This window comes from Salvia splendens, chromosome 4, assembly GCF_004379255.2.
Source record: "Salvia splendens isolate huo1 chromosome 4, SspV2, whole genome shotgun sequence".
Classification (NCBI taxonomy): Eukaryota; Viridiplantae; Streptophyta; class Magnoliopsida; order Lamiales; family Lamiaceae; genus Salvia; species Salvia splendens.
Genome location: NC_056035.1, coordinates 9,160,123 through 9,187,968, shown reverse-complemented (window position 1 = coordinate 9,187,968; position 27,846 = coordinate 9,160,123). Strand labels below are relative to the sequence as shown.

The following is a 27,846-nucleotide window of genomic DNA, read 5'->3' as shown; positions in this document are numbered from 1 at the left end:
AGTGTAGTAAAATATGATACTCCCTTCGTACCCTAAAAATAGGACTTTGGGGTGACATAAGTTTTAACACGGAATTGACAAAAACATGAGAGAAAAAAGAGAAAAGCAATTGAACTAGTTTTAGTGGATAGTAAGACTCACTAATATAATGAATGGCCAAAAAGTTTTCTAAAATAGAAAGTGGACTGTTTTTGTGATACTAACTAAAATGACAAAGGAAAATTATTTTTGGGATGGACGGATTATATTTTGTTTTTATCCTTTTCTGCTATATGCATTATTCTTAGAGTGCACTGAACATATATACAAGAAAATGTAGGGAAATTAGTAAAATATATTTAGACAAATTCTGTAGAGTCAAAAAGGCTGAAAGTGTAATTGCAAAATTGTTTGTGAAGCAGCATCACATTTATGATGGTCACTTGCTTTGTCTCTACGTGGAAAAGCACCTCATGAACATGTGAAACTTAGGAAGGGGCCCTATAATATTTATTTGGATTATTTTGGGTCCAATTTCCAACTCCATGCTCCAACTTATTGTATTTTTATGCTTACCTGATTTATAACTTTTATGTTACATATACGATTATCATTTTACCATTGAACTTGCGACTCAGTTTCTATTTGGATTTATGTTAATGTGAAAGTTTAGTTTTATGAATTATAAAAATACAGCTCATCAAAATATTTTTGAGGCGAACAATATTGAACCATCTTGTTCCGCAATTTGAGATGATTGTCGTTTTCAAATTTCAATATAATAGTATTTCAATTAGTTGATAATGAAGCATATATAGTGATACACATACAACCTATACGATGGAAGCCTCAACATCAGCCCAACCAGGCAGCCCAACATGCGACTCCGCCAGCCTAGACAGCATCGTGCAGCCCCGCCCGCCCACCGCCTGCTCGGTCATCACAAGCCCCACGGAGTCTTGATACTTTGTGGGACGAATGGACGATAGTGATAAGGATTAAGGAAGATTGACATATATGCCTTTTTTTTTGTTAAGCATACATTCATGTTATCTTTTCTTTTATTGAGTTTTAGAATTTGTCGATTTTTTTCAAGTCGTATTATTGAGATTCAAATTGCATAAAGTTTAAAATTCTTTATATATGATACTCATTGAGAAATAATGACTATCTATTTTTGATTGTGAATTTAAACTCGTGTCATTTATAACTTTGTCTATTTTTTTAAACGGACGTAGTATATACATAGCTTTATAGGTGATGGTGATGATTTTCAAGTGATTATTGCTTCATAAAATAAACAAAAATTTAAATGGAGGTCGATTGGAATATCCAACAATTAATGGGACAAAAGAATCAAAGCAATAAATCACCATGTTATACACGTATGTTCAAAAGGTAATTAGTTTATGTTTAGATCCTATATGCCTTGCCTTTACATGAATTAGATTCCATCGATGGGAATATACATCTTAATCATTTCTTGAGGTCATATCTTAATTCTTTTTTAAATTAATCAATAATGAAAACGCATAGTAATAATTTTGTGTGGTCTAAGAAGAAACCAATAATTATGCTTTCATTGTCCCTCAAATCAGTATCCATATTATTATTTCATCAAATCATAAAAGGCCTTCCTTTTTAAAATGTCAAATTTTAAATGAACGGCTTTAGTAGTATTAAAATATAGAGAACAATATGACAGAAATTTACTCGGAATTGATAAAAGATAGTATTTATTATGGCCCAATTAAATGTATCTGTATTGTTTTTTATAAATAAAAAAGACCCGTGGAGACACATACTACCTCTTTAATAAATTAAATAAATCCTTCAGTTGGCACAATCAAAAGGGAAGTCGGAATAAAATGATTGATTGAATTTTACGCGTCTGAATTTATTAATGGACTCGTACCAGCAATTTAGGTTTAATTGTTAATTTGTTCTCCCCCCCTATAAATATGGAAAGAAAGAGTAGCCCTTATAAATAAATATAGCCCTTAGAGTCTCCACAATAGGTAGGACACATTGGTGGACAAATCACTTTTATTTGTCAACAGCGAAAAAAAAAGTATCCAAAGTAATAGTGGACACTTTTTATTTGGACACATTTTAATTTTCAATTGTTGGTATATTTTAATTCAATGTGAATAAAATTATCGGAAAGAAAATAAATTGTGGAAGGGAGTATTTATTAAAAACAAACGAAAATTAAAATATATATATATATATATAGGATTGTGATCAAGATAGAATCATTCTTAAACGTAGAACCATTCTTAAACGTAGAACAAATGCCAAACGGAGGTCGTTAGATATTTTAATCCAATGGTGTTGATTTGCACAACAACTTCCCATTACAACCAAAACTATTATTAATGTGTGAATGCAGATAAGTGAAAAAATAAAGCATGCATGGACTCTTCTTCGTTTCATTCATTCTTCCATCAACATGTGAGTTTTTTCACATGTTGAGTCCGGAATGTCGTGAAAACATAGTCTAATATGTATGATTTTTAATCTTGACCGTCATTTTTTCCTCATCCAATAAATAAAATATGTAGAGTTCTAGGTTCTACACTTAAGAATGGTTCTATCTTTAACGCAACCCTATATATATATATATATATATATATATATATATATATATAGGGGAGCGTTATTCTCCTTTTCACATCTTAGATCATTTTTCCTTCTTAATATTACGCGTTAGATCTAAGGCATCAACGGATCAGATTGATTCTATAAAACTGGTTCCGTGTTGCATTATAGAAGGTGGTTGTATGCATTACAGGGTTATTATTGACATTTGACGGAAAAGTAACTGCCACATTTTGGTATCTGCGAATAATGCACCACATGGTCACGAGTAATGCATATAATTGACTATATAATGCACAATATGTGAACTGCAATGCATACGAATAAGATGTACCATGTTATAATGTTTGGACACACGTTTCTTGTTTCCCCTAAGGGTTTAATAAGCTTAGGGGCTAGGGTATAGTACGTAGACACGTATGTAATCTTCACATGGTAACGAGTAATGGATATAATTGACTATATAATGCACAATTTGTGAACTGCAATGCATACGAACAAGATGTGCTGTGTTATGATGTTTGACACACGTTTCTTGTTTCCCCTAAGGGTTTAATAAGCTTAGGGGCTAAGGTATAGTACGTACGCATTAATAACAAATTATAAAACGATACGAATAATTCATCAAATTGTCACGAGTAATGGATGTTATTAACTATATAATGCACAATATGTGAACTGCAATGCATACGAATAAGATGTACCATGTTATGATGTTTGACACACGTTTCTTGTTTCCCCTAAGAGTTTAATAAGCTTAGGGGCTAGGGTATAGTACGTAGACATTACTAACAAATTGTTGTTATTGGAATATACGTATGTGCATTATTTGGTTTAGGTAGTGCATTATGTAGCTGTTAATTGTCATTATCTCAGTATATTATGCATTATTAGAGGTATTGTGTATATGGGTTAATCAACGGATTGAAGATTACATACGTGCATTTAGTAATGTCTACGTACTATACCCTAGCCCCTAAGCGTATTAAACCCTTAGGGTAAACAAGAAACGTGTGTCAAACATCATAACATGGTACATCTTATTCGTATGCATTGCAGTTCACATATTGTGCATTATATAGTTAATAACATCCATTACTCGTGACAATTTGGTGAATTATTCGTATCGTCTTATAATTTGTTATTAATGCGTACGTACTATACCCTAGCCCCTAAGCTTATTAAACCCTTAGGGGAAACAATAAACGTGTGTCAAACATCATAACACAGCACATCTTGTTCGTATGCATTGCAGTTCACAAATTGTGCATTATATAGTCAATTATATCCATTGCTCGTTACCATGTGAAGATTACATACGTGTCTACGTACTATACCCTAGCCCCTAAGCTTATTAAACCCTTAGGGGAAACAAGAAACGTGTGTCCAAACATCATAACATGGTACATCTTATTCGTATGCATTGCAGTTCACATATTGTGCATTATATAGTCAATTATATGCATTACTCGTGACCATGTGGTGCATTATTCATAGCGGTTTCCAGCCATTATTAGATTACTATTGTACCCTCATAATGCACAAAATAGGACAAATAATGCAACACGGGATTAATTACCCAATGTTGATCTTGACCGTCCATTTCTCTAATCTAATGGCTGATATTAAGAAGGAAAAAGGAGGAAATATAGGAAAAGGAAATGAATACATCTATATATATATATATATATATATATATATATATATATATATATATATATATATATATATATATATATATATATATATATATATTGTCCAGTGCCACGGCGCCGGATCTGTGCAATAGACCGCCGCGGCTCTCCACACCCCGCCGCGTCCAGGCCGACTAGTCGGCCTTGTGCTGTCCGCCGCCACCCGCCGCGCCTCATGTGTCCACCACTTAGGGAGGCGCGGCGCCGCCGTGTCCTCCCTATTGTGGACACTCTTATGAATCGTGGTTGGACTTTACAATATCAAAGGTGTGTTTAGTAGCCAAGATTAGACGTCACCACGGTTCGGGAACCGGCGGTTCACGGTTCGGAACCGCCGGTTCCGGTTTGAAAATAAGTGGAACCGAAACCGGCCCGGCCAAGGATCGGCGGTTCCAGTTCCGGAACCGTGAACCGCCGGTTCACGTGAACCGCGGAACCGCCTAGGTTTGCCCGGTTCCGGGCCGGTTTTGGGCCGGTTCATCCGGTTCGGCGGTTTTTTTTTTTTTGCATTTTAAATTTGTAATTCAAGTAAAATATGTAGATATATTTGCATAAATACAATTAGAATAAAGCGATGTTCAAATGCAATTTTATTGATACAAATTACAACTTTAAAATTACAAATTACAACTTTAAAATTGCAAACTACAAACAACTTTAAAATTACAAATTACAACTTTAAAATTACAAATTACAACTTTAAAATTACAAATTACAACATAAAAATTAGAAATTACAACTTCAAAATTATAAATTACAAAAACTTAAAGTCTTGATTACAATTTACAGAATTACATATTCGAAACAAAGGGGAGAAAAAAGAAATAAAGGAAAAGGACTTGAGCTCAAATTAAATTTAAACTTAAATTTAAAATTTAAGTTGAAATTTAAGTTGAGATGCCTACGTATCCTCAATGCTCAATTGCATTTTGGAAACAAAGTCCACGTAGTTCTCTTACCTTGCTTACCTATTTGGCTTGATTGAAGGAATTGGCGCCTACTCTTCTTCGTCGGGGAAGTAGTCTTGGTCGGGTTGTACTACTTGATTGTCCCAATTCGGTTCTTGGTCTCTAATTTCGGCGGAGCACCAATCATCAAGTAACATGGTGGCTTCCATGTTTTGCCCGGTGAGTCTAATTCTTCGGTCGTCCAAGACGTTGCCTCCAACACTAAAGGCGGACTCGACGGCGACAGTGGAAGCCGGAACCGCAAAGATCTCCTTGGCCATTGATGCAAGGATTGGAAAATCTTTCTCGTGTGATCCCCACCATTCTAGGACGTCGATTTGTTGGGGAACGGGACCTCCTTCTTCCTCATTTAATGAAAAATGTGAGTCAAAATATAAATCTAACTCACTTGTCGAATGTGCCATCCTTCCTCCGCTGCTGAAGCCGTATAGGTCCGCCAATTGGGATTGGGCGTCGGGGTCATCAACTTGGAAGAAGCCAAAGTTATGTGTTTGACGGGGGGGTCTAGGTCGAACTTGGTGGGTAGTGTTGTACTTGGCTTCGTAATCGTGAAAGAGAGCCCGCAAGTCGAACTCAAAATTTCTTTGGAGGCTTGGGAGGTGGGGGAGGTTTATTTGGAATGTTTGGGCAAGGTTTATGTAGTTGTCGTCGTCTTCGTCAGTTTGCAAAGCTCGGAGTGGTTCAAGATCAATAGAAGCTAAATTATTGTAATAAAATTCTAAAATTTTGAAAGTACCAACTAGTTTCCACTTTGGATCCAAAACTTTGTCAAGCAAAAAAACAGTTGGGATCTCATTGAAATACTTGAGCCATTTTTCAATCATGTAATATAAAACACACATTAGCTCAAGATTGTTTGTGGAATTTTTCATTGCAGTTTTAAAACCAAGTGATATGATCATGCAATGTTCTAAAACACGAACGGATGTGCAATAATACACACCCGATAACTCCATAGTGGCATTTCGAAAACCTTTGAATAATTTAAATAAGCTCATGCTTTGTTCCCAACAAGAAGATGTTAGATACAAATCATCAACAGGGCAAGTTCTATAAAAATCAACTAAATAATCTATATGCTCTAATGTAGATTGCAACATGTCATATGTAGAGTTCCATCTAGTAGACACGTCTAAAGTAAACTTTGTGTACCTTATTTTCTTCGAGTGGCAATACTTCTTCCACGCCTTGCCAATTTGAGGCTTCCAGTGGATCAAGGATACAGCTGTAGTAATAGGTTGAATATGTCTTTGCCATAAAGACAAAACATCTTGTACACATAAGTTTAAAATATGACAAATACATCATTGGTGAAAATACTTACCACTTATCACCGGGGAACAAGCCGCAATTAAATCGGATATACTTGCGGTGTTGGCGGTTGCGTTATCAAAACCAACCGAAAATATCTTGTTGCATAACTCATACTCATTCAAAACTTGAATAATTAGAGATGCAATTGCTTGTGCGGTGTGTGGGGAAGGGAATTGTCTAAAACCAATTAAACGTTTATTTAAAGACCAACTATTGTCTATAAAATGACATGAAATTCCCATGTAGGAATTTCGTTGGAAAGAATCCGTCCACACATCGGAGCAAATATTAACTTTGTGCCCCAAGGTGGATAGAAATTTTCCAATCTCCCTTTTTTTGTCAAAAAACTGACGGTTGTTAGATCTTTGAGCAGTAGTGGGGGGAATTCTTTTTGCAGCAACATTAAAAGCTTGTTGCATAGTAATTTCATATTTTCTATCATTAAAAAAATTGAACGGCAAATGTTTCATTGCCGCCCATCTTACCATGGTATCGGTAACATTTTTAGGATCATATTTAAATAGTGGCGTACCTGTTTGAGACGATGAGCCGGAGGGGAAGTTGATTTGGGTTTGGGACTTAGTATGTCCATATTCCACGGGGTGTTTTGTCTTCAAATGCTTATGGAGAGTACCATATCCCCCACCGGTTCCAAAGGGATAGACTTTATCGCAATAGTTGCAATATACTTTGAACTCACTTGTCTCCACGGTAGTGGTCGGATCATTAGGATTTGAAATTACAACCGGTACCTTCTTGTAATGTTTGGTGAAGATATCGGATTTCAACTTGGGAGGCATCTTCTTCTTTTGTCGTCCTGCGGAAGGAGGAGGAGCATCGGCCTCCTCATCATCATTTTCGCTTACTTGGCCGGTGCTAGAAGGGGGGAATTGATGCGATCCATCATCGCCTTCGTCCGACGATAGATTCACATCGTACTCGAACCGCGAAGCCGAATGTGAATGCCCCCCTTGTTGGTCGTCGTCGTCGGGCCCGCCGAGGGCAAGTAACAAGGCCGCATTTCTATCTTCTTCCTCCTACGAAAATTATACGATACGACTAAGTAAAAATACTAACACAAATGAATTTAATACTAACATAAAAATAAAACACATTAGAACTTACTTGTACTCGAAGAGCGGCTTGCCTTCCCACCTCCTCCGCAACTTGTGCTCTAGTAGGGGCACGGCGACGACGAGTATCACTTTGATCTTGGGCAAGTCCCTTTCCCCGATCACCGCCACGACGAGATGAAGACATGATATTTATGGAAATTCAAAGTGGAGAGTAGAGAGTAGTGTGATTGTGTGAATATGATAACGTGAACAACGTGAGTAAATTATGAGCGCAAATAACGTAAACAACTTGAGAGAATGAGGACGGAGAATAGAGAAATTGAGAGAGAAATTCTTATTAACACAAGAATGGGGTGAGTAGAAATGAAGAGGATGAGGGGTATTTATAGGGGAAAATTGTGATTAAAAAAAATCAAATTTTGAAAAATCACGGCGAACCGCCGGTTTTCGGTGGAACCGGCGGTTTTGAGGACCGTTTGAAATTTCAAATTTTGAAAAATGCGGCCGGAACCGCCGGTTTTCGCCGGAACCGGCGGTTTTTCAGCCGAAACCGGCGGTTTCCGTCAACGGTTTCTGACCAAACCGGCGGCCGGGGGAGCGGTTTCTGAAAAGGCTAAGAAGTAGGTCTGAAAAGGTGTCGGGATCCGCCGAACCGGCGGTTCCGGCGAAACCGGCGGTTCGGAACCGCCGGGTACGGTTGGCGAAATATGGGACCCGGAACCGGCCCGGCGGTTCCGGTGCCGGTTCGAACCGCCGCCGACGGTTCCGGTTCCGGTTCGGAACCGCCGGTGACGGTTCCGGGCCGGTTCGTCCGGTTCGGTTCGGATTGGTGACCTCTAGCCAAGATTAGCCTTTAGATAAAACCAGACCAACATAAATTGGTAGTGTAGTAGTCAAAATTACTAAAAACAAAGGCTCGTATTAATATCTCAGCATGTGCCATTTTGACTCCTGGATGGGACTCGGCCAAGTTGGGTTGGTCTGTGCCCGGCCTATTTCACTAGTCTAAGAGCACCCCAACCCCGTCTTCAATTTAGGCTCATGTCCTCTCCACATCATTATTTCCATAAATTTGAGTCTCAGGCCATAACTCCTCTAACCCTGCAATCCCATCTCAGGCCACAACTATTAAATTGCACTATTCACAACTTCAACATATTTTACTTGAAAAAATTGCAAACGTTGAACAATTATAACACGAGAAATTCATTTTTAATTCAAAAATAATAAATTATAAGCTTAAAAATATTAAAAATTAGAACAACAAAAAAAATTCCCAAAAAAATTACTTCTTCATCGGCTTCCTCTTCCTCTCGCCCCTCTTCTTCCTCTTCAAAATGCAAAAAAAATGAGAAAATTGGGGTTAGTCGCCCCTCTTCTTCCTCTCCCCCTCCCTCTTCTTCCTCTTCCAAATGCAAAAGAAACCAGAAATTGGGGCTCGGGACCGGAAAAAGCTCACCTCCAACGCCGGCCAGGCCCGATCCCGGGCACGGCCCCGGGACGCGACTGCGTCACCGGGACCGTCCCAGGCCGGAAATTAGGGAGGTTTAACGCATGGGCCGAGGGCCGGGACCTAGGTGTGGTCCGGCCCGCTAGCGTTGGGGATGCCCTAAGCATGAGTAGTCTATGAATTGTCCAACATGATCCACTGTACTTGAGTTGTTTAGGACCTTTGTAGTTTATAAATAGAGACAATACCTCTAGCCCTGTAATATTGGTTGATACTATTAAAACTGAAATTTGATGTTCTCTTTTGAAGTCATGATTAGTCTTATGTTTTGAAGGTTTTGGATTAGGGAACTCAGATTGTCCTAATGTGTTATCTTAGTACTATTAATTAGTGATTTAGAGAGGTCCCTCTAACACTTTGCTAGTATATACACCACAGCTTAAAGAAGAAACTCAAATTTGTAGAACTTGTATCAGCACATAAATGAAGAACTGGAATCCACATAATCCAAAACAAAAACAACATTGCAGAACCTACATATATATAGATAATTAGAGGGCCAACTATTTTCAGAGAGCAATACTACAACTGCAAGTCTGCAATATGAGGTTGGAAAGTTCATAACTATACATTGCATATTTGTACTACAAGACTCTACAACCCAGCAAATGAGACATGGTGCCAAAAGATCTAACTCATGAGTCAAGGTTACAAAACATGGGAATGTACTGTTGCACTACAACTGCCAATCTATCGGAGATACTCCCAATTTCTCCAAGAGCTGGTTTGTCCGAGAAAAGTGCCTGACAGTTTAAAATTGCTATTAGTACAGGCCGGTATATAATACCCCTATATCCTTTATCGTTGTCATGCAAAAACACTCAAAGCTATAAACCACTTCCTTTGAGAAAATAAGGTGAACATGTTGGAAGAAGGCAATAAATCTAAAATCAATAACGAACACAAATTACTAGAAGCCCAAGCCAGGACAGCAACTCAAAGTCCCCAAACCAAGACAACTCACCTGCATCCAAAGAAGCCCCTGTTTGCGGATAAACCTGAAGGATGTGCTGATTTAAGAATATAGTGCTTTGATTCATCTATCAACCTGCAAAACAAAATTCCCCAAAACCTGTCAGATTCATAATCTGATACCTATTCGGTTTATGGATGGTTCTTGTATATTAGAAAAGCATTTTCTTTTTGCAACATAAATTTCAACCAAAAAAGATTAATCTAAGTTTCTGCTGAAGCCCAAAGGAAAGGCAGAAATAGCATGCAAATGCCAATCACAGATTATCCAACACAATTCTTTCTTTCAGTGCTCATAAATTTATTGACACATTTCGCATAGATTGCTATTCACAGGAAATTTCAGAAACTGGTGCTTCAAGTAGTTGTCAAAAGGTAGATTGTAACAAACTAGTCCCAGTATTATAAAAGAGCTGAAGTGACTTTTGGGCGGTCAGAGTAATTTGCCAAAATTCTGAAAGGGCCGTGTTAGTAGTGAAATAATCAAATAACTTTAAGCTTCTTATATACTTGAAAACTTTATAGAAAGTGATCTGATAAGAGCCACAAAACTTTGGACAAGATCGATAATAAAAAAGAATTTCCATACAAGCATGTTTGACCATCACTTAGACATGTATCGTGAAATAGATTACCGGGATTTCGCCTGGGCATAGTTTCCCCAGAGGAGAAAAACAACTCCACTTCTTTTCTGTGAAATTGCTCCAATTATAGCATCAGTAAACTGCTCCCACCCTTTTTTGGCATGAGAGTTGGCCTCATGCTGTCTAACTGAAAACAAGATAGGAATAGGGATGCATTTATGTGAGACCAGTCAATGCAAAGCACCGTATGCAGTAAATTTGATGCTGTCAACTTGGTTGGGGGGGGGGGATTTCTATAACAGACCCCTCTCTATCCTACGGACCAATGAAATATTGATAAGCAGCAAATCAACAAAAACACATGCATATCAGCATAAAAACAGTTTCCTCCATCACATAAATATGACTTAGTTAGTATGAAAGGGGAAGAAAGGAGCTTACCTGTTAGAACAGCATTTAATAGCAGGACACCCTAGAGATCAAGACAACAGAGTCAATTCTTGAGGAGATTAAATAGACGTTCACTCAATAAAGTGGTGGTTAGGAATTAAAAATATAACTCACTGTAGTCGGTCGACTGAACTAATCATGCAAGATAATAACTAGATTTAATTATTTCACATGGGGTTTATTTTAACACACAAGGAAATGACAATTGGTGTTACAGCATCAGTTAGTGTTTTTGTCCCCTTTGATGAACTAATTGGGATCTAAAATTCTTTATTCCGTATTGCTCATATTATTCAGCAACCACAAGCCAAAGAAACAGCAAATAGTGATAACATTTGTGTTGAAAAAAACTCACGACATTGAATAAACTTTCTGATGCAGCATTTAATTAAAGATAGACATATCAAAAAAGACAAAGAACATCCCCACTATATTTAGGCTAGCTTAGAAATAAATCCATAGATCCAGAGAAGAAAAAAAGTTGTTATTTTCCAAGAAAGAGCCTTATTTTCCAAACACACACTGTAATTTTCATGTCTTCTTGAACTCATACACACTCTGCAACCCAAAAAAACACCTCAGAGGAATCTCTTCAAAATATCTACAATCTCCATAAACATGAATGTAAGTAGCCCCAAACACATTGGATTGTCACTAGTCACTACCTCATCTTATGTGGCCACAATAAGTCTTATCCTAAGCTTACAAAATATACGATCCAGAAACAAACTATAATACAAAGAGGAATAGATGCATCTGAACATAGCAAGAGAAAATAGGAATCAGCCGTTGGGATATAAGTATATTACCTGTATAGCCCATTTTTCAAGATTCCCATTAGATGGAATTGTGCATCCCAAATCTTTCTGGAGCTCTTTATATATGTTTTGAAGACTTGAAGGCACTTTTATGCCTTCTGGCACAGAGAAAGAGAGGCCCATCGCTTGTCTTGGTCCATGGTATGGGTCCTGATGAAATTACAAGGATTGTTTTATTATTTCACAAGTAGATATGCAAATTCTCAGCTCTTGAATGATTTGAAAGAACAGCAATCAGCAGATGACAAAAGACAATGCTATCAACTCTTGTTTTTTCACTTATTCTTCATATTTCTTGATTTTATTTTTTTAAACTATTTTGAAATTCACTTTCTAAGGCAAACAAAGTCTTTACCTGTCCAATAATAACCGCCTTTACTGAGTCAAATGGAGTGGTGTTAAGAGCATTAAAAATCAGTTGCTGGGGAGGGTAAATAGGTGTGCTACCATGGCATATTTCAGTCTCCACAAACTCATACAACTTTCTTGCATAAGGCTTTTGCAGCTCCCCAGATAGCACTTTTGACCAGGTCTCCTCCACCAGTAGCTCCTCCAATTTTACATACCCCGCCCCTTCATTAACCAAATTGCATAAGAACATGCAGCATTAGTTAATATTACTGCTATAAGTATGCATCAATCTATAAATTTAGATGAGAACAAGCAGTTTTTTACTAGTATTTTGCAGATTCCAAATATGCAAAGATGTAAACCAAAAGTTCATACAAAGATGGTAAAGAGAAAAGTAGGGCCATCTATTTAACTCGAACGAAATTGGTACAGTTTCACATAACAGCTTTTGAAGCAAGTCAGAAGCGACTCCAATCAAATGCTTTCTGTTACACATACACAACTCCATATACGCAAAAGTATGAAGAAAATGCTAACGACTCACTACAGAGTGTAACTCGGAAAAAATGTTCTTTTGTATCAATATTATATCAGTATCCAAAATGCATAAAAGAAAATACATACATCGTTCTGAAAATTAAAAAAGAGAGATGATCAAACTAAGAATATAATGAATAAAAAAAGAGATACCAACAGGAAGAGATGTGAAGAAGAAGAGGAAGATGGTTGACCTGTAGCAACTGCCTTGGAGAGTTTATCAGAGCAGAGTTTGAGGTTCCGCTTGGACAGGGCGAGGGATTTGTTGTATTCCATTCTGCGCTTCTGCTCCGGGGAAATGGACAACGCCGACTTGGAGGAAGCGGCGGCATCGTCGTCCTTGAGCGAGGAAAGTGTGCTGAGTGGAGGCGAAGAGGCTCTCTTGAGACGTTTCGCCGCCGGTTGCTGGAAGAAGTCGATTAGGGTTTTGGCAGGGGCCGCCATTGTATTCGTAGTGGAGATTTCTGAAGCCGTTTGCGGGGTGGCGGGAATTCGGGTTTTCTGCCGTCGTGCCGCTTTTTATTTCATAATTTCCTCAATTTGTTTAAGCGGTGACAGATTAATCAATTTCCTCTAAAATTGCGCCAACCAATGCAATATTTAAATTAATTTTAAAAAATAAAAATAAAAATACTCATTTTTATAATATAGTATTTTGAAAAATCTATATTTAATTGATTTCTTTAAATGGGCCAAAATATGGTTGACCGACCATTTTTGACGTCTTCACCAAAAACTGTTATCTAACACTGAAAGTATCAAATTTAATGTTCTTAACCAAAATTATACATCAAGCATATGTTTAGGACCACACATGAGTTTATTAACCTTGAATGACTCGTATTAAATCAAGAATAACCGGTTAAACCACACACTCTTAGCAATTTGCATAGTATCGTATCGAATTGTTCTATCACAGGAACCGAACATTATAACAGAGATAGCATATCAATTAGTCCGAGGTAGTTCACAATTATCCATACAAACCGCAGCAGGATTCAAGATTCACAACTACTTTAACTATTTCAGCACACCCCCAAAATTTCTGGCTACCTGTGTCAACGCCACGGCCACTCTAACTGTTCTACGTCGCCTGTGCTTACATTCCAAGCACCTTGAGCAATCTCGGTAAATAGTTGTTCCCAACCCCAGCTAGAATATCCCAGAAAGAGCCAGAAATCACTAACAGATTGGTTTCCACTTCTTATATCTTCAACTAGGCTAGGCTTCGCCGCTTGATCCATCAAGTATACGTTTGGCAGGATCTCCACGGATCGGCCCTCAATAAATTTGTGTGTTAACGCAGAGAGAGGCATCCCGCGCATCATGACAGGGCCTCCAAATGAAAGGGGCGCCTCCTTTAGGTATTCAAAGCTTCCTTCACCTAGCTCTTCAAGTGAGTCCCAACTAATATGTTTGTTAATTATCAGACCACGAAACCCAGTTCTTTCGTCCGCTTTCACTATTAGAATCTTTGATTCGTCAAAGGGGTGAACGTCCAGAAGCTTTTCCGTTGCTCTCAGAACACAACCAACAGACAAATCAGGCTTTTCCTGTAGCTTTGAGGGTAGCTGAGCATCAATCTTGTATTTGACAGCAGCATTTTGCACGAGATCTCTGACTAGAACTTCATGGTGCAAGCTCCTAGTCTGTAGATCCTCTTCAACAGACTTGTGGTCCTGTAGAAAATCTAACCCAGGAAAGGGTATTAGAATTATATTTAGATGACACAATAGTTCGTCTGAACCTGAGGATACAAGTGGAGAAGAAAAATAAGGAGATACTTGGTCCATGTGAAGGAACATGAGAAAGTACCATTACACAATTACCTTGATTCGTGATAAGGTCCATTACATGGCTGCCATGAGCAGCCAGAAACTTGATTATATCAGATACTACACTATCTCCTTCATAAGATACAGTCTCATTCTTCCTTCCAGCCGGGAATAACAGCAAAAGTGGATAAACTTCCCTCTGCAAATTTACACATACAGGCACAAGCCAGAAACAATTAAAATATGTTCTAGAAAAAAAATTGCAAAAGCAGAGTTATAAAGGGATAAGGCTTTTTAACATATAACTCTCAACTTATTTTAGAGAGCAAGACTGATCATGATTATTCTTATGCAGAAACCTAGACTTTTGTCATACTACATGAAAATATTCATTATACTTTGCCAAGGCACGACTAAGCATCCTTTCTACCTCCCATAGGATCATGGGGACCCATATTACTATCACACAATAAAAGACAGCAAGATGTACTGGATAGACACCCAACACACATACATCTATACGTGTAATCCTGTAACTCGCACCTGCAGTATTGGTCTAATGATGAAGCCACAATCATTCCGCGTGCAATCCATCACATAAATAAGTGGAAGCTTTAAAACCACATCATGAGTGTGTTCTGCAACAAATCTAAGCCAATGATCAGAATCAGAACATATAGAAGAATCAAGACTGCACTTCCGAGTACATTATGTGCAAACAACTTTAGATTAGACAAGAACTTATATGCACATAATAAACATCATAAAAGGTCCAAAAAATCAAAAGTGGAAATGAATAAAACCCTAAACCCTAAAGCTGGGCAACAACCCCATAGGTTCACATCCAAGTATTTGGTGCACTCAAAGCAGTGTATTTTAATTTTCCATTTAAAATTCAATGCCGTACAAGAATAAAAGATTTTCCAAGGCATGTAAGAAAAGGAGGTGGTGTATTGTTACCGTTCCAAAATAAGGGCATGGAATAATCTAAATTCTCACCACCTTGTGCAACACAACGATAAGAGGCACAGTGACTTGATGTCATCCTCCTGGGCTGCTAAGAACTACTCCCTCCGTCCCATTCAAGATGACCACCTTTCCTTTTTTGTTTGTCCCAATTAAGATGGCCACTTTCCGATTCTGGAAATAACCTCCTCTCTCATCTCTCCTCATTAAAATATTCAATTACTTTTTTCCTCTCTACTTTATTCCACCACAACACTTCCTAAAATCTCGTGCCACTCAAGAATGTGGCCATCTTGAGTGGGACGGAGGGAGTAGTAAGATTTTTTGACAAAGGAATCACCATGCAAAAAAAAACTTATTAAGGAAATTGAATTCAAACAAAGAGAAGAAAAACTGAAACAAATCTATGGACAGATTGTGGAAAATCACATCACAGGCAAAAATATGAACTTCTCACCTGCCTCCAGTACCGATTTAACCTTCCTTGAACTATTTGTCTTCATATAAGCATAACTCTTAACAGACTTGTACACTTCCCGAACAACAAATTCCATCCTCTGACAGAACCCACACCAATTATTGCTGAAAAGAACTAATACATTCCTATCCCACGGACTGGCAGAATTCCTGGGATCAGAATTATTACCGAAAATCAATTCAGAGAAAGTATGGGTTGTAACAAGGGGAATGGAATCTGTTTCATGAAAATCCTGATTAACAAAAGGTGGTCTTTGAGCACCTCTCGGGCTAGGAACTATATCAGATGATTGTCGATATGGATGAAGCTTTCCGGCTAGGAAATCATTAACAAATAAAGAGAGAACAGAATAGCTCAAAACCGATTGGTCATCTAAGAGATAGTGGTTCTCAGAAATTGGATCAACTATGACAACTGATGGAACCTTTAATCCTCCAGTTAGAGTTTCAAGCAATCTGTATTGGCCGTCCAAAAAGAAAAAGGAAACATTAAAATTGGTGTGCTGTTCATTGTCCTCCATTCCAGAGTGGGCTGTCTCCCCAACATTCCAGCCTTGAGCACTACCGGCTGTGATACTTAAACTATTATCGCCTTGATCAGGTTCTACAGATGACAAGATATTACTATCGTCATCTTCTTTGCCTTCTGACACTATATATACAACATCAGAAGGACTGAATACCTCTTTAGGCCTCCTATCAGAGTCATCAGCACCTTGCTCAGGTTCTACAGATGACAAGATGTTACCATCATCATTTTCTTTGCCTTCTGACACTATATATTCAACATCAGAAGGACTGAATATCACATTACACCTCTTATCAGACTCACCAGCATCACCTTGCTTTGGTTCTGGTTCTACAGATGAAAATGTGTTACTATCATCTTCTTTGTCTTCAGACACTCTATATTCAACATCAGAAGGACTGGATACCACATTAGGCCATCTATCAGACTCATCAGCTAGTATTTGCTTATGTATACCAACACCTTCTTGACCATCTTCCATGTGTGTTTCTCCTGAAATTAGGTTGGACTGGTCCTCATTGTGCGATGGCAGAGATTCTACGACTTCAATGGCAAAATCTTTGGATAAAAGTTGAAACCCTACATCCTTTGCAAGAGAACTTAGTTTCCTATCTGCCTTTTTCTTGAGTGCATATGTTAAGATCTCCTGCACAGACATAAGACCTTGCAAATTGGAGACCAAATTTTCAAGAGTAACATGTTGGCCCTCATTCACGATCGTGATCGACATCTTATCCTGGAGAATATTTTTTTCTGATAGTGCAAAATGCTGGAGTCTTGGAAGCTTGTAGGTATCTAATGTTTTGTCGGGCCTCTTAATGTCTTGTCCATGAGTGTGTTCTGCCAACTCTCTAACAGCATTCAGAGCTTCCTGGCTCTCCCTTCTTGTTTCTACTGAGTTTGATGACCTATCAATAAAAAGAAGCATTGAAGGCCGTTTTGTGGGCACAGCTGCATCAACTCCATGAGGATCATCTCCAATCTGCATAAGGTAGATGTGAACATATTGCGATAAAGTTTGTTATTATAATGCATGATTCTATCCAATTAGGATGAGAATAACAGTTTCTAGCCTCACTCATTTTAGTAACTTGTATACCATGGTTTTAGAGTTTAAGCACAAAGCGCATAACACAAATAAGTCACAATATTATTACTTGAGTGGTATTCTATTTTAGGTTGTCCCAAGTTACTTGAGTCATTCCTCTTTATGGCTAAAAACAAAACATCTAATCTCACTCACTTTATCCTCTCTTCTCTCTCCTAATTTATTCTTTCTTCTAGTATTATTTTATCTCCTTTAACCCACTAAACATAATTTTCTTAAATCTTGTGTCGGAAAGAAACGCCTCAAGTAACAAGGGACGGAGAGAGTAATAATATCAGTGAGTTATGTTAACTTTAGTTACAGTAACTAGTAAGGAGGTGATTGGTATAAAGGCAAGAGATGTGAATGCATAGGTCATCCCTATGTTCATCCCTATGATTGTTTTTGCATTACATTCTAACAACTCGGTAATTTTGATATCTAAAGATATATAGAAATCATTGATATTGAGAGATCCAAGAAGTTAGAGGTAACAAAATACAATTTACCTCTGAAACAGGCGAGGGCTGGGATTGCAGTATAGCTTTAAGATCATCAACTTCTTTGAGAACCTGAGAACAACTTGGACATCCGGCAAATTGAACAAAAACGAACCCATGAATTTGTTCTTCAATATTTAGCAACGGAAGAAGTGATCTTTCATGAATCACAGCATATCTATACTTCTCAGGAGGTAAGAAGAATTCTCTAGCAACTTCAATAAACTTCTGAAAAGACACTTTGTATTGCTGCAACTCAAATAAAGAACAGGATTCCCCAGCACTAACTGTAACATTTTGTACCTCTTTCAGAAGACTATTATTTACAGTGCTAAGCTGATTCAGCCAATATGTTCCACTAAATCCAACGTCACTTCCACAGCTTGGCATATCGTCCTCCATATCCTATTCACACACATAAAATAGAAGTGTTTCTTTACCTACCAAAAAAAATTCTTATGCACCTCTGGTGAGTGTCATAAGGTTGAGAATTAAGAAACTACCATCCACCTTCCTGTTATCCTTCTCTTCTCCCACGAGAGTTCCATTGTTCTCCATTTCAGAGTCTGATCCAACAAAACCTCTTCCTGGACGATTTATTAGTCCTTCCTCAGTCAAAATCATATCACAAAAGAATTAAAGTTATTGTATTTGTTATGTTGGTTTCATTTATTATAATTATTTACTCATGCAAGACAACAGAGATCAATTTAGAAAGGTAAACATATAACATACCTAGATCACTTCCAGTTGTAGACCCATTCATAGCAAGCAATCTTGGAGTCCAACCACAAAGGTCGAACAGAATTACAGCCTTGTCAGTTGAATGAAGGAATTCACTTAGCTCTTCTGCAGTGGTTAAAGTCTTAAGAGGTTTCTCATCGGGAGGAAGCTGCACTACATAATGCACAGAAAACAATATGCTCTGGACTCGAAGTCTTCCCCAATATCTATATGACAGGGAATTATGGTAGTAAAAGACTGTTATTCCATCAGTGGCACCAAGTGCATCAGCTAGTGTCCTCTCCACATTTTTGTATAGGACCATAAGTTTTAAGGTACCAAGCCCCATTTCATCATTGGCAACCGCTTGAGCCAATCCCTTCATAAGGGACCGTGACTCACCAGACCCTGCACAAAGATTGCAGAACATCAACATAAGGGGAATACAAAAATGGAACATGTGAAATATAGTGACTTGTGGAACCAGCAGAGTATACACGCATCCATAAGTAAATAACACAGCACTAGAGGCTAGAGCTAAATGCTTCTTATATCGATTCTGAGTGGCTGCTTGAGCTGAACACTTCTTCTCAAACTATAAACAAGCAGAAATATGTTACTATTTGTCTCTAATAGACGGTTAGCTCGGTGTCCAACAATTAAAATGTTTATTCAAGGAGAAAAAAAAAACATGTTTTCCTATCGCAAACCTACTAGTCCAGGGTTTAGTTATAGCTCGGTACACAGGTAACACCGAATTCTACCACACGTGTGAATCGATTAATTGGATAAATTATGACTATCAATTACATGGTACAGTGACGAGGAGAATGAAGCGAGGATGGAGACGAATCTGCGAGGAGTAATTTAATTTAGTGAGGATCTGCCATTGCACATCCGCATCTCCGCCGCCGTCGCAGTAAACGGTGTGAGAGGAGAAAAGAGAGAGCGCCACCGCCAGCAGCAGCAAACCACAGCGATTGAGATCACTCATACATACGCACATCTAATGTCAGAGAGCTCTAAATTTGTCAGATTTTAGTTTGATTTTGCTGGGAAATAGAGCAGTTAAATTTAGGGATTGAGAGCAAACGAAGGAGCGACTTTTTAATCGTGTTCCTAGATACGCGACATTCGTCCGGCTGTAGATTGAGCCAACACCGACCAGTTTTACTCTACAAACAATTTCTATGGAGTAGTTTTTAGAAAAATACATATCTTTATAATTGGATTAGAATATCTCAATATTTAATTAATTATACGTCTTTTCTAATACGTGACATAATTCTTTATCAATGAATATCTAATTGACATTGCAACGAAAGTAAAGAAAACCGATTCTATGAAATTTGACTAATTTTGTAGTAAGAGAATAATATCTTGCAGATTTTACAATAATGAAATAATAAAATTGAAAATAAAAAATAAAAATAAAAATAAAACGATACAAGTAAAAATTCAGAAACATGGTCTCAACCATGAAATTAGGCGCCAAGCATAGCATCAACACGCTGGTTCGCCGAGGCAGACAAAAACTTCATGCAGATTGGAGGACTCACTCCGGCCAGAGCCAATATCGCCGCTGGAACTCCCCACAGAGAGTCACCACAGATGAGCCCCGATGCGACAGCAGGCGACAGCTCATCCGCTTGCTTCTTGTTCTTCAATTGCCACGCGAACAAAAGGACACTCCCAATGCACATGTCAATGGCGAAGTAGCCTCCAAGATAGAAAGGAATAGCCATGCACATGGGGCTAGGGATAAACCTGTAGATCCTGTACTTGGTCTCATACCTTTTCAACACCACGATGAGCACATTGATGGCCACAGACACCAAGAAGCACACGATTGCAAGCATCAAGCAGTTGTGAGGAAGTGCGGAGAAGCCCTCCACTCCCAAGAGTGCAATGCCACGGTACAACAAGGCGTAGGGGGCTGGGTATGCACCGTTGGGGTCACCTACGCTGTAGGCCTTATAGAAGAACCAGAACACCAGAGGAGATAGGACACACCCCATAGCAGTGCCAAGGACTTGGCTGACAAACATTGAGCGAGGGGAGGATAGGGTGAGGTAGCCTGTCTTGAAATCCTGCATCAGATCAGAGGCTGTTGACACGATGCTCATCATCACACCACAAGAGGCAAGCCCTGCAAGAACCCCACCATGCTCTAGCCCCACCCATGAGCTGAACACCAGGATGGCTATCTTGCCATAGTTGGAGGCCAGGGACCAATCAGAGAGGCCGCAGCCATAGGCATTGCAGAAGGCAAGAACCGGAGCTATTATGTAGGCTACTAGAATTTGGTACCACTTGAGCTGATGGAAGATCTGTGGCACTACAAATGTTGAGATGAGAGCCAGAACAATGTATCCACCTATGGCTGTTGTGTTGGGGATTTGATCCTTCAAGAAGTATGTGGTTCTCTTTTTCTCGTTGTAGTCTTCCACTACATCTCCCTCATCAAGATTAATGTTATCATCCTTGTGCAAGCTCTGTTGTACGAAGCTCTTGAGTGTGAGTATAACCATGTATACCACTTGGAATAGGCCGTCACCAAGTATGGTTGCAATGGCAAGAAACACTCTGTATCCTTGGATGCCATGGAGGCTGTTCCCAGGCAAGTCTGCGCGGAACCAGATGCCTTTCTTGGACTCAATCGCCGGCCACATAAGTCCCCAAGAGATGATTGCTCCAATCAATAATGAAACATTGACCATGTAAGGGCATATCATTCCAACTCCCACGTATGTAGCCGAAAAATCAAAGTAGAACCTGCATTTGTAAGGAAATTGATGAACAAGTAATTAATTAACTAACAAGCAGTTTTTATGATAGTGAGATTCAATCAAGGTAGAGATGATATCACACCTTTGGCTGAAGGCTTTAAGGCCGAAAGTGGGGAAGCTACTAAAACCACATTTATCAGCAGCAGTGAAGAACCACTGGAAGAAAGCCCATGTAAAGCTACCAACAAAAGATTTGAAAAGCACCCACACTTGCTTCCTGCATCCACATCAAATCAACAGACATATTGAAAATTGCAACAACTAAAAACCGCACCGAGAATGAGAATGAGAAGAGAATTTACATACTTAGCTAGCTTGGCTCCTCTGGGAGTGTGGAAGCTGTTGATAAGGTAGGCTGTGGCAGTCCCACTTGGGTATGTCAATTTATACTTCAAGATCATCAGCTGTAACCAATATTTCAATTTGTAAACTAGCAGTTAAAATAAGGATATTTGGATGATGATCAATGAGGATAAAAGAAGATGTATATACCCTTCGTAGGGGCACAATTGAGAAAAGGCCGACGAAGCTGACAAGAAAAAGGAAACCAGTAATCCATCCTAGAGAGAGCTGCTTCACGTTGATTGGAGTATTCCCTGAATCAGCTTGAGATGCTGTTAATGGACTCATGCCCAACAGATAACTTGCTGTCCCACCTGAGTACATTTTATCACAACAATCATTAAACATTATGACACCGAGATGAAACAATTAATCAAAAACTGTAAATGAATCAAAATTTGAACAGGCCTAATGTTTCATGTTGGAACCCCAGAATCGTTGCATCAACCACGATTAAATCAATTATGATTCGACCACAATATAAGTTGAGAATTAAGAACAAACATTAGCAAAGCAATTATGCAAATAATTAAATACAGTAGAATTTAATTCAAAACAAAAAAGAGTACTCCATGTATGTATATATATTCAGTGAGAGAGGGAGAGAGGCGTACTGCTAAAAGCAATGCCGGAAGAGGCGACAACGCAAGTCTGTATAACAGTATTTTCCTGCCTGGTGAAAGGCTGCTTGAGAAGCCCACACTTTTCGATCATAACCGTCCACGCCTTGACGGCGGCGAAACCTAGAAGCCCCGCCGCCACGTTCAGCGACGGAATCACACCGGTGGACAGATTCAGCTTGCAGACTATCACATTGAAGACGGCGCTCAAAATCAAACTGGTAACCATCGCCCTAATGGTGATCTGCTTCTGCCACGGCGGCACCTCTATTTCGTCGAAAGCCCTCTCCAACGCCGCCTCCTCAGTCTCGCTGTCCTCAAAGTCCTCTCCCTCTTCTCTCACCATGTTCTCTGCCTTTTCCCTCACCATGCACAGCTCTTCTACAGGATTTCTTCCTTTTTGTTGGAGAAATTCTCTTGCGTGTATCTGTATTATAGAGAGAGAGAGAGACAGAGAGTTGGTTCAGAAATCTGAGATTCTGAAATCGGGAGAGAGAGGGATTGGGATTAGAGTGAGATAATGAATGCCGATGCATGGGGATTTCAGATTTTATAATTGGAAATTTATATCCTAATCCTACTCAATTTCAATATAATTATTTAGCTGTTATATTAATTTCATCGTTAAATACACCGATTTTATAGGCTAACATTATCACCGCATTCTATATGTGCCCCAAACCAGTTATAAAATTTATTTATTGTATTAAGTTTATTTACTAAATTATTTTAAAAATTATATACAATGAAAATACTATTTATTTGTTACCGTTTCACATCCCAAATAAGTATTTAATTGCCAGCACATATCATTAGAATCTTTATTAATCAGAAAACCGTTAGATACTGTTTTGAAATTTTTGTCCAACTATTTTATTTCTGGCAGATATTAAATCAACGTGATCTATTTAGTTGACCTACTGCCTAATTCAAATTTTTATCTGTAATGATAAATTTACCTAATCCGAAATACAAGGGATATATACAAATTTTTTAACTTTTATTTTTTATTTTACCCGATCATCCTCACGTAATAATTATGGAATAGGATATGGTCGATTATTTTTCAAGGCTGATCTCTTGCTGAATTTAAGGAGGGTTATATATCGTGATTAGCGGTTAATTTACTTGTCATAATACTCTAATGAAGGGGAAAGGATTTTTATTTATATTTTTATATTTATAGTAAAATTATGCGTGGTGTCACTTTGTTGAAAGGAAATACAATGTTCATAAACAAAAATAATTCTCATTGTGACAATTGTGGGGAATCAAGTAAAATAATTTTATATATTAATCCATGGTGATTTCATTTATGCTTGATTAAGTATTAACAATGTTGGGGATTTGTATACAATTATATTTGTTGAAATCTACTAGCTAGGGGTGATTGAGTAAAAATTAATAAAACTGGTTGGATTTAATTTATATTTAGAGAAATAATGTTTATGCAATATATGTAATTAAACTTATCTTACAAAAATATCGTTGGTAGATGTTTGTATCGTTTAGTTTGTCATATGCAGTTGATTAGTTTGAGACGAGTTATGACTTATGAGTAACTCAATTTCGGAGCGTCAACATAATTTCATATATAACCCTAAATTCTACTACATCAATTACATGAATGGAAGTCAAAACCTATTTTAATCATATCTATATAACTCTCACGCATCAAATAACTCGTTAATGTTGGAAAGCTAAATTGAAGTGTTCCAAAGAGGATGTGGAGTCCCAACATGTTGGAAGTGTATAACATTTATTATGGAGGGTTCCAATAAGTATAGTTCCTAGAACATTTATATCTAGAGTCCTATATAATGTATCCTCCATGTACTCTCAAATAATCAAGAAAATAAAACATCTTTCTTCCTATCTTTCTTCATGGCATCAGAGCAGAGTAAAATCTGGCTCAGAAAAGATTCATCATAGCCAAGAAACCATACCAATCTCGGCCAAGAGGCTGAAACCGATCCCAAGCCAAATACCATACCAATCACGGCCAAGAGGCTGCCCAAAAATCCCTACACATAAAACATGTCAGGATCAGATTCCGAAGGAGAAAATAAACCCACAATCAAACCATCCAAGATGAAAACAAGCAAGCACGTCACTGTTGCATTCAAACTAAATGGGAAGAACTATCCTTTATGGGCCCGACTAATGAAAGTCGCGATAGGAAGCCGAGGAGGGTATTCCCACATCAAAGATCCACCGCCAGAACCAGAGAACCCCGGGTATGCCGAATGGGAGGAGACTGATCTCGTGGTGTTTTCGTGGATCATCGACAACGTCGAAAATGACATAATTGCCGACTTTGCTCACCACCAAACCGCAAAGGCAATCTGGGACAATCTCGCTGTAACGTTCGAAGGCAAGAAAGATCCGTATCTTATATACGATCTAGAGGATAAAGCCATCGCACTCCGCCAAGGAAGTCTGGATCTCGAAACCTACTACAGACGAATCCACGGACTGTGGATCAATGTAGATAGGTGTCGAAAACAACCGGTGGATTGTTGCGACAAGGGGGTCAAGCAGTTCCGAGAGTTCTCAAACACCATGAGGCTATTCAAGTTTCTCACTGGACTTAACCCTGAGTATGATACAATTCGAAGGGATATCCTCAAAGAGGAACCTTACCCCTCAGTCGAAGAAGCTTACGGAAGGGTCCAGAGGGAGGCGGCTCGATTGAAGATCATGCCACCGGCATCCTCGACACCTACCGAAGTTCCTGGCGTTGGAAGCGCCGATACATCATCGGGGGAGATCGGCTACGGGTACGGAGCACAGATAGACCGGCCAATCAATCGAGGACCACCGCGACCGCCACCCACCAGAGCCAATCACCAAGACGGAGGAAGAATCGACAAAACCAAGCTATGGTGTTCACATTGCGGGAAAAACAAACACACGAGAGATACCTGCTTCCTCCGTGTGGGATTCCCCGAATGGTGGGACGATAAACAGAGGGCACGAGCACAAACGAAGTTCGCTGCCGTCGGAATCGGCGAAACAAGGCAGGGGAATCCCCAAAATCAACCCAGAGAAGGACCAAAGGGAGGACCGAATCCAGGTACCCCAAAATACCCCGGTGATAATGGCGGTGGCAGCAGTGGCGGCGAAGTTCGGGTTGGAAATTTCGTCGAGAGAACGGAAACTCAGATCGAGAGACAGAAATGGAATGGAGGCGCAGCAATAGGAGGTATCGGGTTTGGTCAAGGATCAAACCCTAGATCTATCCCTTTATTGCATTTTAATCCCCAGAATATGAAAGTCATGCAATTTAGTCCGCCACTTATTGATAATCCCAAATGTGACCCCCCAGATCTGGATATTTGCGAAACCAACCCCAAATTCCCTAGAAAGTCCGACTTACGCCCCCCAATTAGCCATATCTCCACACATAATCGGTTTACACCGTTGATGAATTTTTCCGCTGCTTTATCTGTAAAAAATACAAAAAATGTTGATAGGAAGGGATGGATTTTTGATTGTGGCGCCACAGACACTATGACACCAGAAAGATCTGATTTTAGTAATTTTAAAGAGGTTACTAAAACTTACATTAGAACTGCCAATGGGGAATTCATTACTGTAGCAGGGGCAGGAACCATAAGAATTTCCCCTACTCTTCGATTATCAAACTGTCTGTTTGTCCCTAGCCTGTCTCAGCGGCTAATGTCAGTAAGCCACGTAACAAGGGAATTAAATTGTACACTGCTAATGCATCCAACTTTCTGTATCTTACAGGATATTCGGACGAGGAGGATCATTGGGCGTGGCACTGAGGATCGAGGACTCTACTACGTGGATGGGGTAGCTCAACATGGCAGTGCGATGCTGGCTCACGGGTCCACGAAAGAGGAGGCTTGGCTGTGGCACAGAAGACTAGGACACCCGTCTCATGGTTACTTTAAACTTTTGTTCCCAAATTTTTCTTTACCTAAAGATTTTTCTTGTGAAACTTGTGTTTTGGCCAAAAGCCACAGACAGAGTTTTAAACCTTCAGATACCCGTATGAAATCCATGTTTGATTTAGTGCATGCTGATGTGTGGGGGCCGGCACCTGTTATTGGGGGTAGTGGATTTAGATATTTTGTGACATTCATTGATGATTGCACGAGAATGACTTGGATCTATTTCTTGAAACATAAGTCAGAAGTAATTGACAAATTCATTCTTTTTTTCCATATGATACACACCCAGTTCCACAAAACCATAAAAATTCTTCGTTCAGATAACGGGAGGGAATTTGTTAACACCGCTATGTCCAATTTCTTTCATAAACAAGGTCTCCTCCACCAAACATCCTGTGCTTATACGCCCGAACAAAATGGGGTAGCTGAGAGAAAAAACCGAACCATTCTGGAAATGACCCGTGCCCTTATGATTGAGTCCAACGTCCCAAAATTCCTTTGGCCAGAAGCCGTTGCAACCTCTATCTACCTCATAAACAGACTACCCACCAAAATTCTAAAAACCAAAACCCCCCTTGACATCCTTTCCCAACAAGCCCAAATACCAGAATCCCTTAGCATGCCACCAAAAGTCTTTGGATGCACTGTCTATATTCATATCCCTAAACATGAAAGAACCAAATTTTCCCCTTGCGCAACCAAATGTGTCTTCGTGGGATATGGGGTCAACCAAAAAGGGTATAGATGCTACGATCCAAACACTAGGAAAATCATCACCACCATAAACTGTGACTTCCTTGAAACCGAGTTCTTCTATAAACACCACCTTAACAGTCAGGGGGAGACATCCGAAAGTAATTATGGGGACTGTCTAAGTTGGTTTGTGCCACTTCCAAGCCACTCGATTGAGGATCCACCCGAGACAGTTGTCACTGTCACCGAGCAGGCCCCTCCAGAGTCTCCTCAACCGCGCCCATCTGACTCTCCTTCACCAATATCCGAGGTATGTCCGGAACCAGTCTCTGAGGAAAGTTCTACAGTTAATACTAACACTGCAGAAACCGAGGATAATACTGTAGACAGTGATACCGGGAGGTATGTTCTCCCTCCACGAAGTACTCGAGGAATTCCTCCGAAGAGATACTCTCCGGAGAGGATTGGAAAGAAAAGCAGATATGGAGTGGCAAACTTTGTTCAAGGCAATCTGAAGAAAATGGCCCGAGCATTTGAGGCTGCATTATATGAAGAACAGGAGATCCCGCAG

General features: G+C 39.1%; 3 protein-coding genes across 10 annotated transcripts; all 3 read right to left on the bottom strand.

The window, feature by feature from the left end:
* Positions 1-9,648: 9,648 nt before the first annotated feature.
* LOC121798754 (uracil-DNA glycosylase, mitochondrial-like) lies at positions 9,649-13,374 on the bottom strand. Its single transcript, XM_042197922.1, has 7 exons — positions 13,049-13,374; positions 12,322-12,539; positions 11,958-12,116; positions 11,140-11,170; positions 10,750-10,885; positions 10,107-10,190; positions 9,649-9,885 (listed from the first exon to the last, which is right to left on the bottom strand). The coding sequence occupies exons 1-7, from the start codon at positions 13,296-13,298 to the stop codon at positions 9,819-9,821; spliced, it is 945 nt and encodes a 314-aa protein (XP_042053856.1). The 5' UTR covers positions 13,299-13,374; the 3' UTR covers positions 9,649-9,818.
* Positions 13,375-13,783: 409 nt separating this feature from the next.
* Positions 13,784-20,059, bottom strand: LOC121798396. Of its 8 annotated transcripts, XM_042197378.1 has the most exons (9): positions 19,722-20,049; positions 18,924-19,319; positions 18,699-18,793; positions 18,492-18,593; positions 18,198-18,260; positions 16,053-17,583; positions 15,173-15,267; positions 14,684-14,828; positions 13,784-14,544 (listed from the first exon to the last, which is right to left on the bottom strand). In XM_042197378.1, the coding sequence occupies exons 1-9, from the start codon at positions 19,915-19,917 to the stop codon at positions 13,913-13,915; spliced, it is 3,255 nt and encodes a 1,084-aa protein (XP_042053312.1). In that variant the 5' UTR covers positions 19,918-20,049; the 3' UTR covers positions 13,784-13,912. The 8 variants fall into 8 exon arrangements, 7 of the variants coding, with proteins under 7 accessions (XP_042053312.1, XP_042053310.1, XP_042053311.1 ...); XM_042197376.1 differs by having other exon boundaries at positions 18,198-18,593; positions 19,722-20,048; XM_042197377.1 differs by having other exon boundaries at positions 18,198-18,593; positions 18,699-18,775; positions 19,722-20,046.
* Positions 20,060-20,255: 196 nt separating this feature from the next.
* On the bottom strand, positions 20,256-23,162 carry LOC121798397 (probable metal-nicotianamine transporter YSL7). The gene is made up of 5 exons (XM_042197384.1): positions 22,657-23,162; positions 22,193-22,356; positions 22,007-22,104; positions 21,783-21,917; positions 20,256-21,686 (listed from the first exon to the last, which is right to left on the bottom strand). The coding sequence occupies exons 1-5, from the start codon at positions 23,030-23,032 to the stop codon at positions 20,396-20,398; spliced, it is 2,064 nt and encodes a 687-aa protein (XP_042053318.1). The 5' UTR covers positions 23,033-23,162; the 3' UTR covers positions 20,256-20,395.
* Positions 23,163-27,846: the final 4,684 nt, after the last annotated feature.

What these genes read in the sequence shown, in the direction of transcription:
- LOC121798754 (XM_042197922.1), bottom strand. Translation starts at nt 13,298, where the DNA reads ATGGCGGCCCCTGCCAAAACCCTAATCGACTTCTTCCAGCAACCGGCG. An exon ending in CTCCAAGGCAGTTGCTACAG is followed by an intron (nt 12,540 to 13,048) that starts GTCAACCATCTT and finishes TGGTTAATGAAG; the next exon opens with GGGCGGGGTATGTAAAATTG. An exon ending in ATTAAATGCTGTTCTAACAG is followed by an intron (nt 10,886 to 11,139) that starts GTAAGCTCCTTT and finishes TCTTGTTTTCAG; the next exon opens with TTAGACAGCATGAGGCCAAC.
- LOC121798396 (XM_042197376.1), bottom strand. Translation starts at nt 19,917, where the DNA reads ATGTGCGTATGTATGAGTGATCTCAATCGCTGTGGTTTGCTGCTGCTG. An exon ending in AAGAGAAGGATAACAGGAAG is followed by an intron (nt 18,594 to 18,698) that starts GTGGATGGTAGT and finishes GTGTGTGAATAG; the next exon opens with GATATGGAGGACGATATGCC. An exon ending in GGACCTTATCACGAATCAAG is followed by an intron (nt 14,545 to 14,683) that starts GTAATTGTGTAA and finishes TTCCTGGGTTAG; the next exon opens with ATTTTCTACAGGACCACAAG.
- LOC121798397 (XM_042197384.1), bottom strand. Translation starts at nt 23,032, where the DNA reads ATGGTGAGGGAAAAGGCAGAGAACATGGTGAGAGAAGAGGGAGAGGAC. An exon ending in TTCCGGCATTGCTTTTAGCA is followed by an intron (nt 22,357 to 22,656) that starts GTACGCCTCTCT and finishes AAATGTACTCAG; the next exon opens with GTGGGACAGCAAGTTATCTG. An exon ending in CAATTGTGCCCCTACGAAGG is followed by an intron (nt 22,105 to 22,192) that starts GTATATACATCT and finishes TATTGGTTACAG; the next exon opens with CTGATGATCTTGAAGTATAA.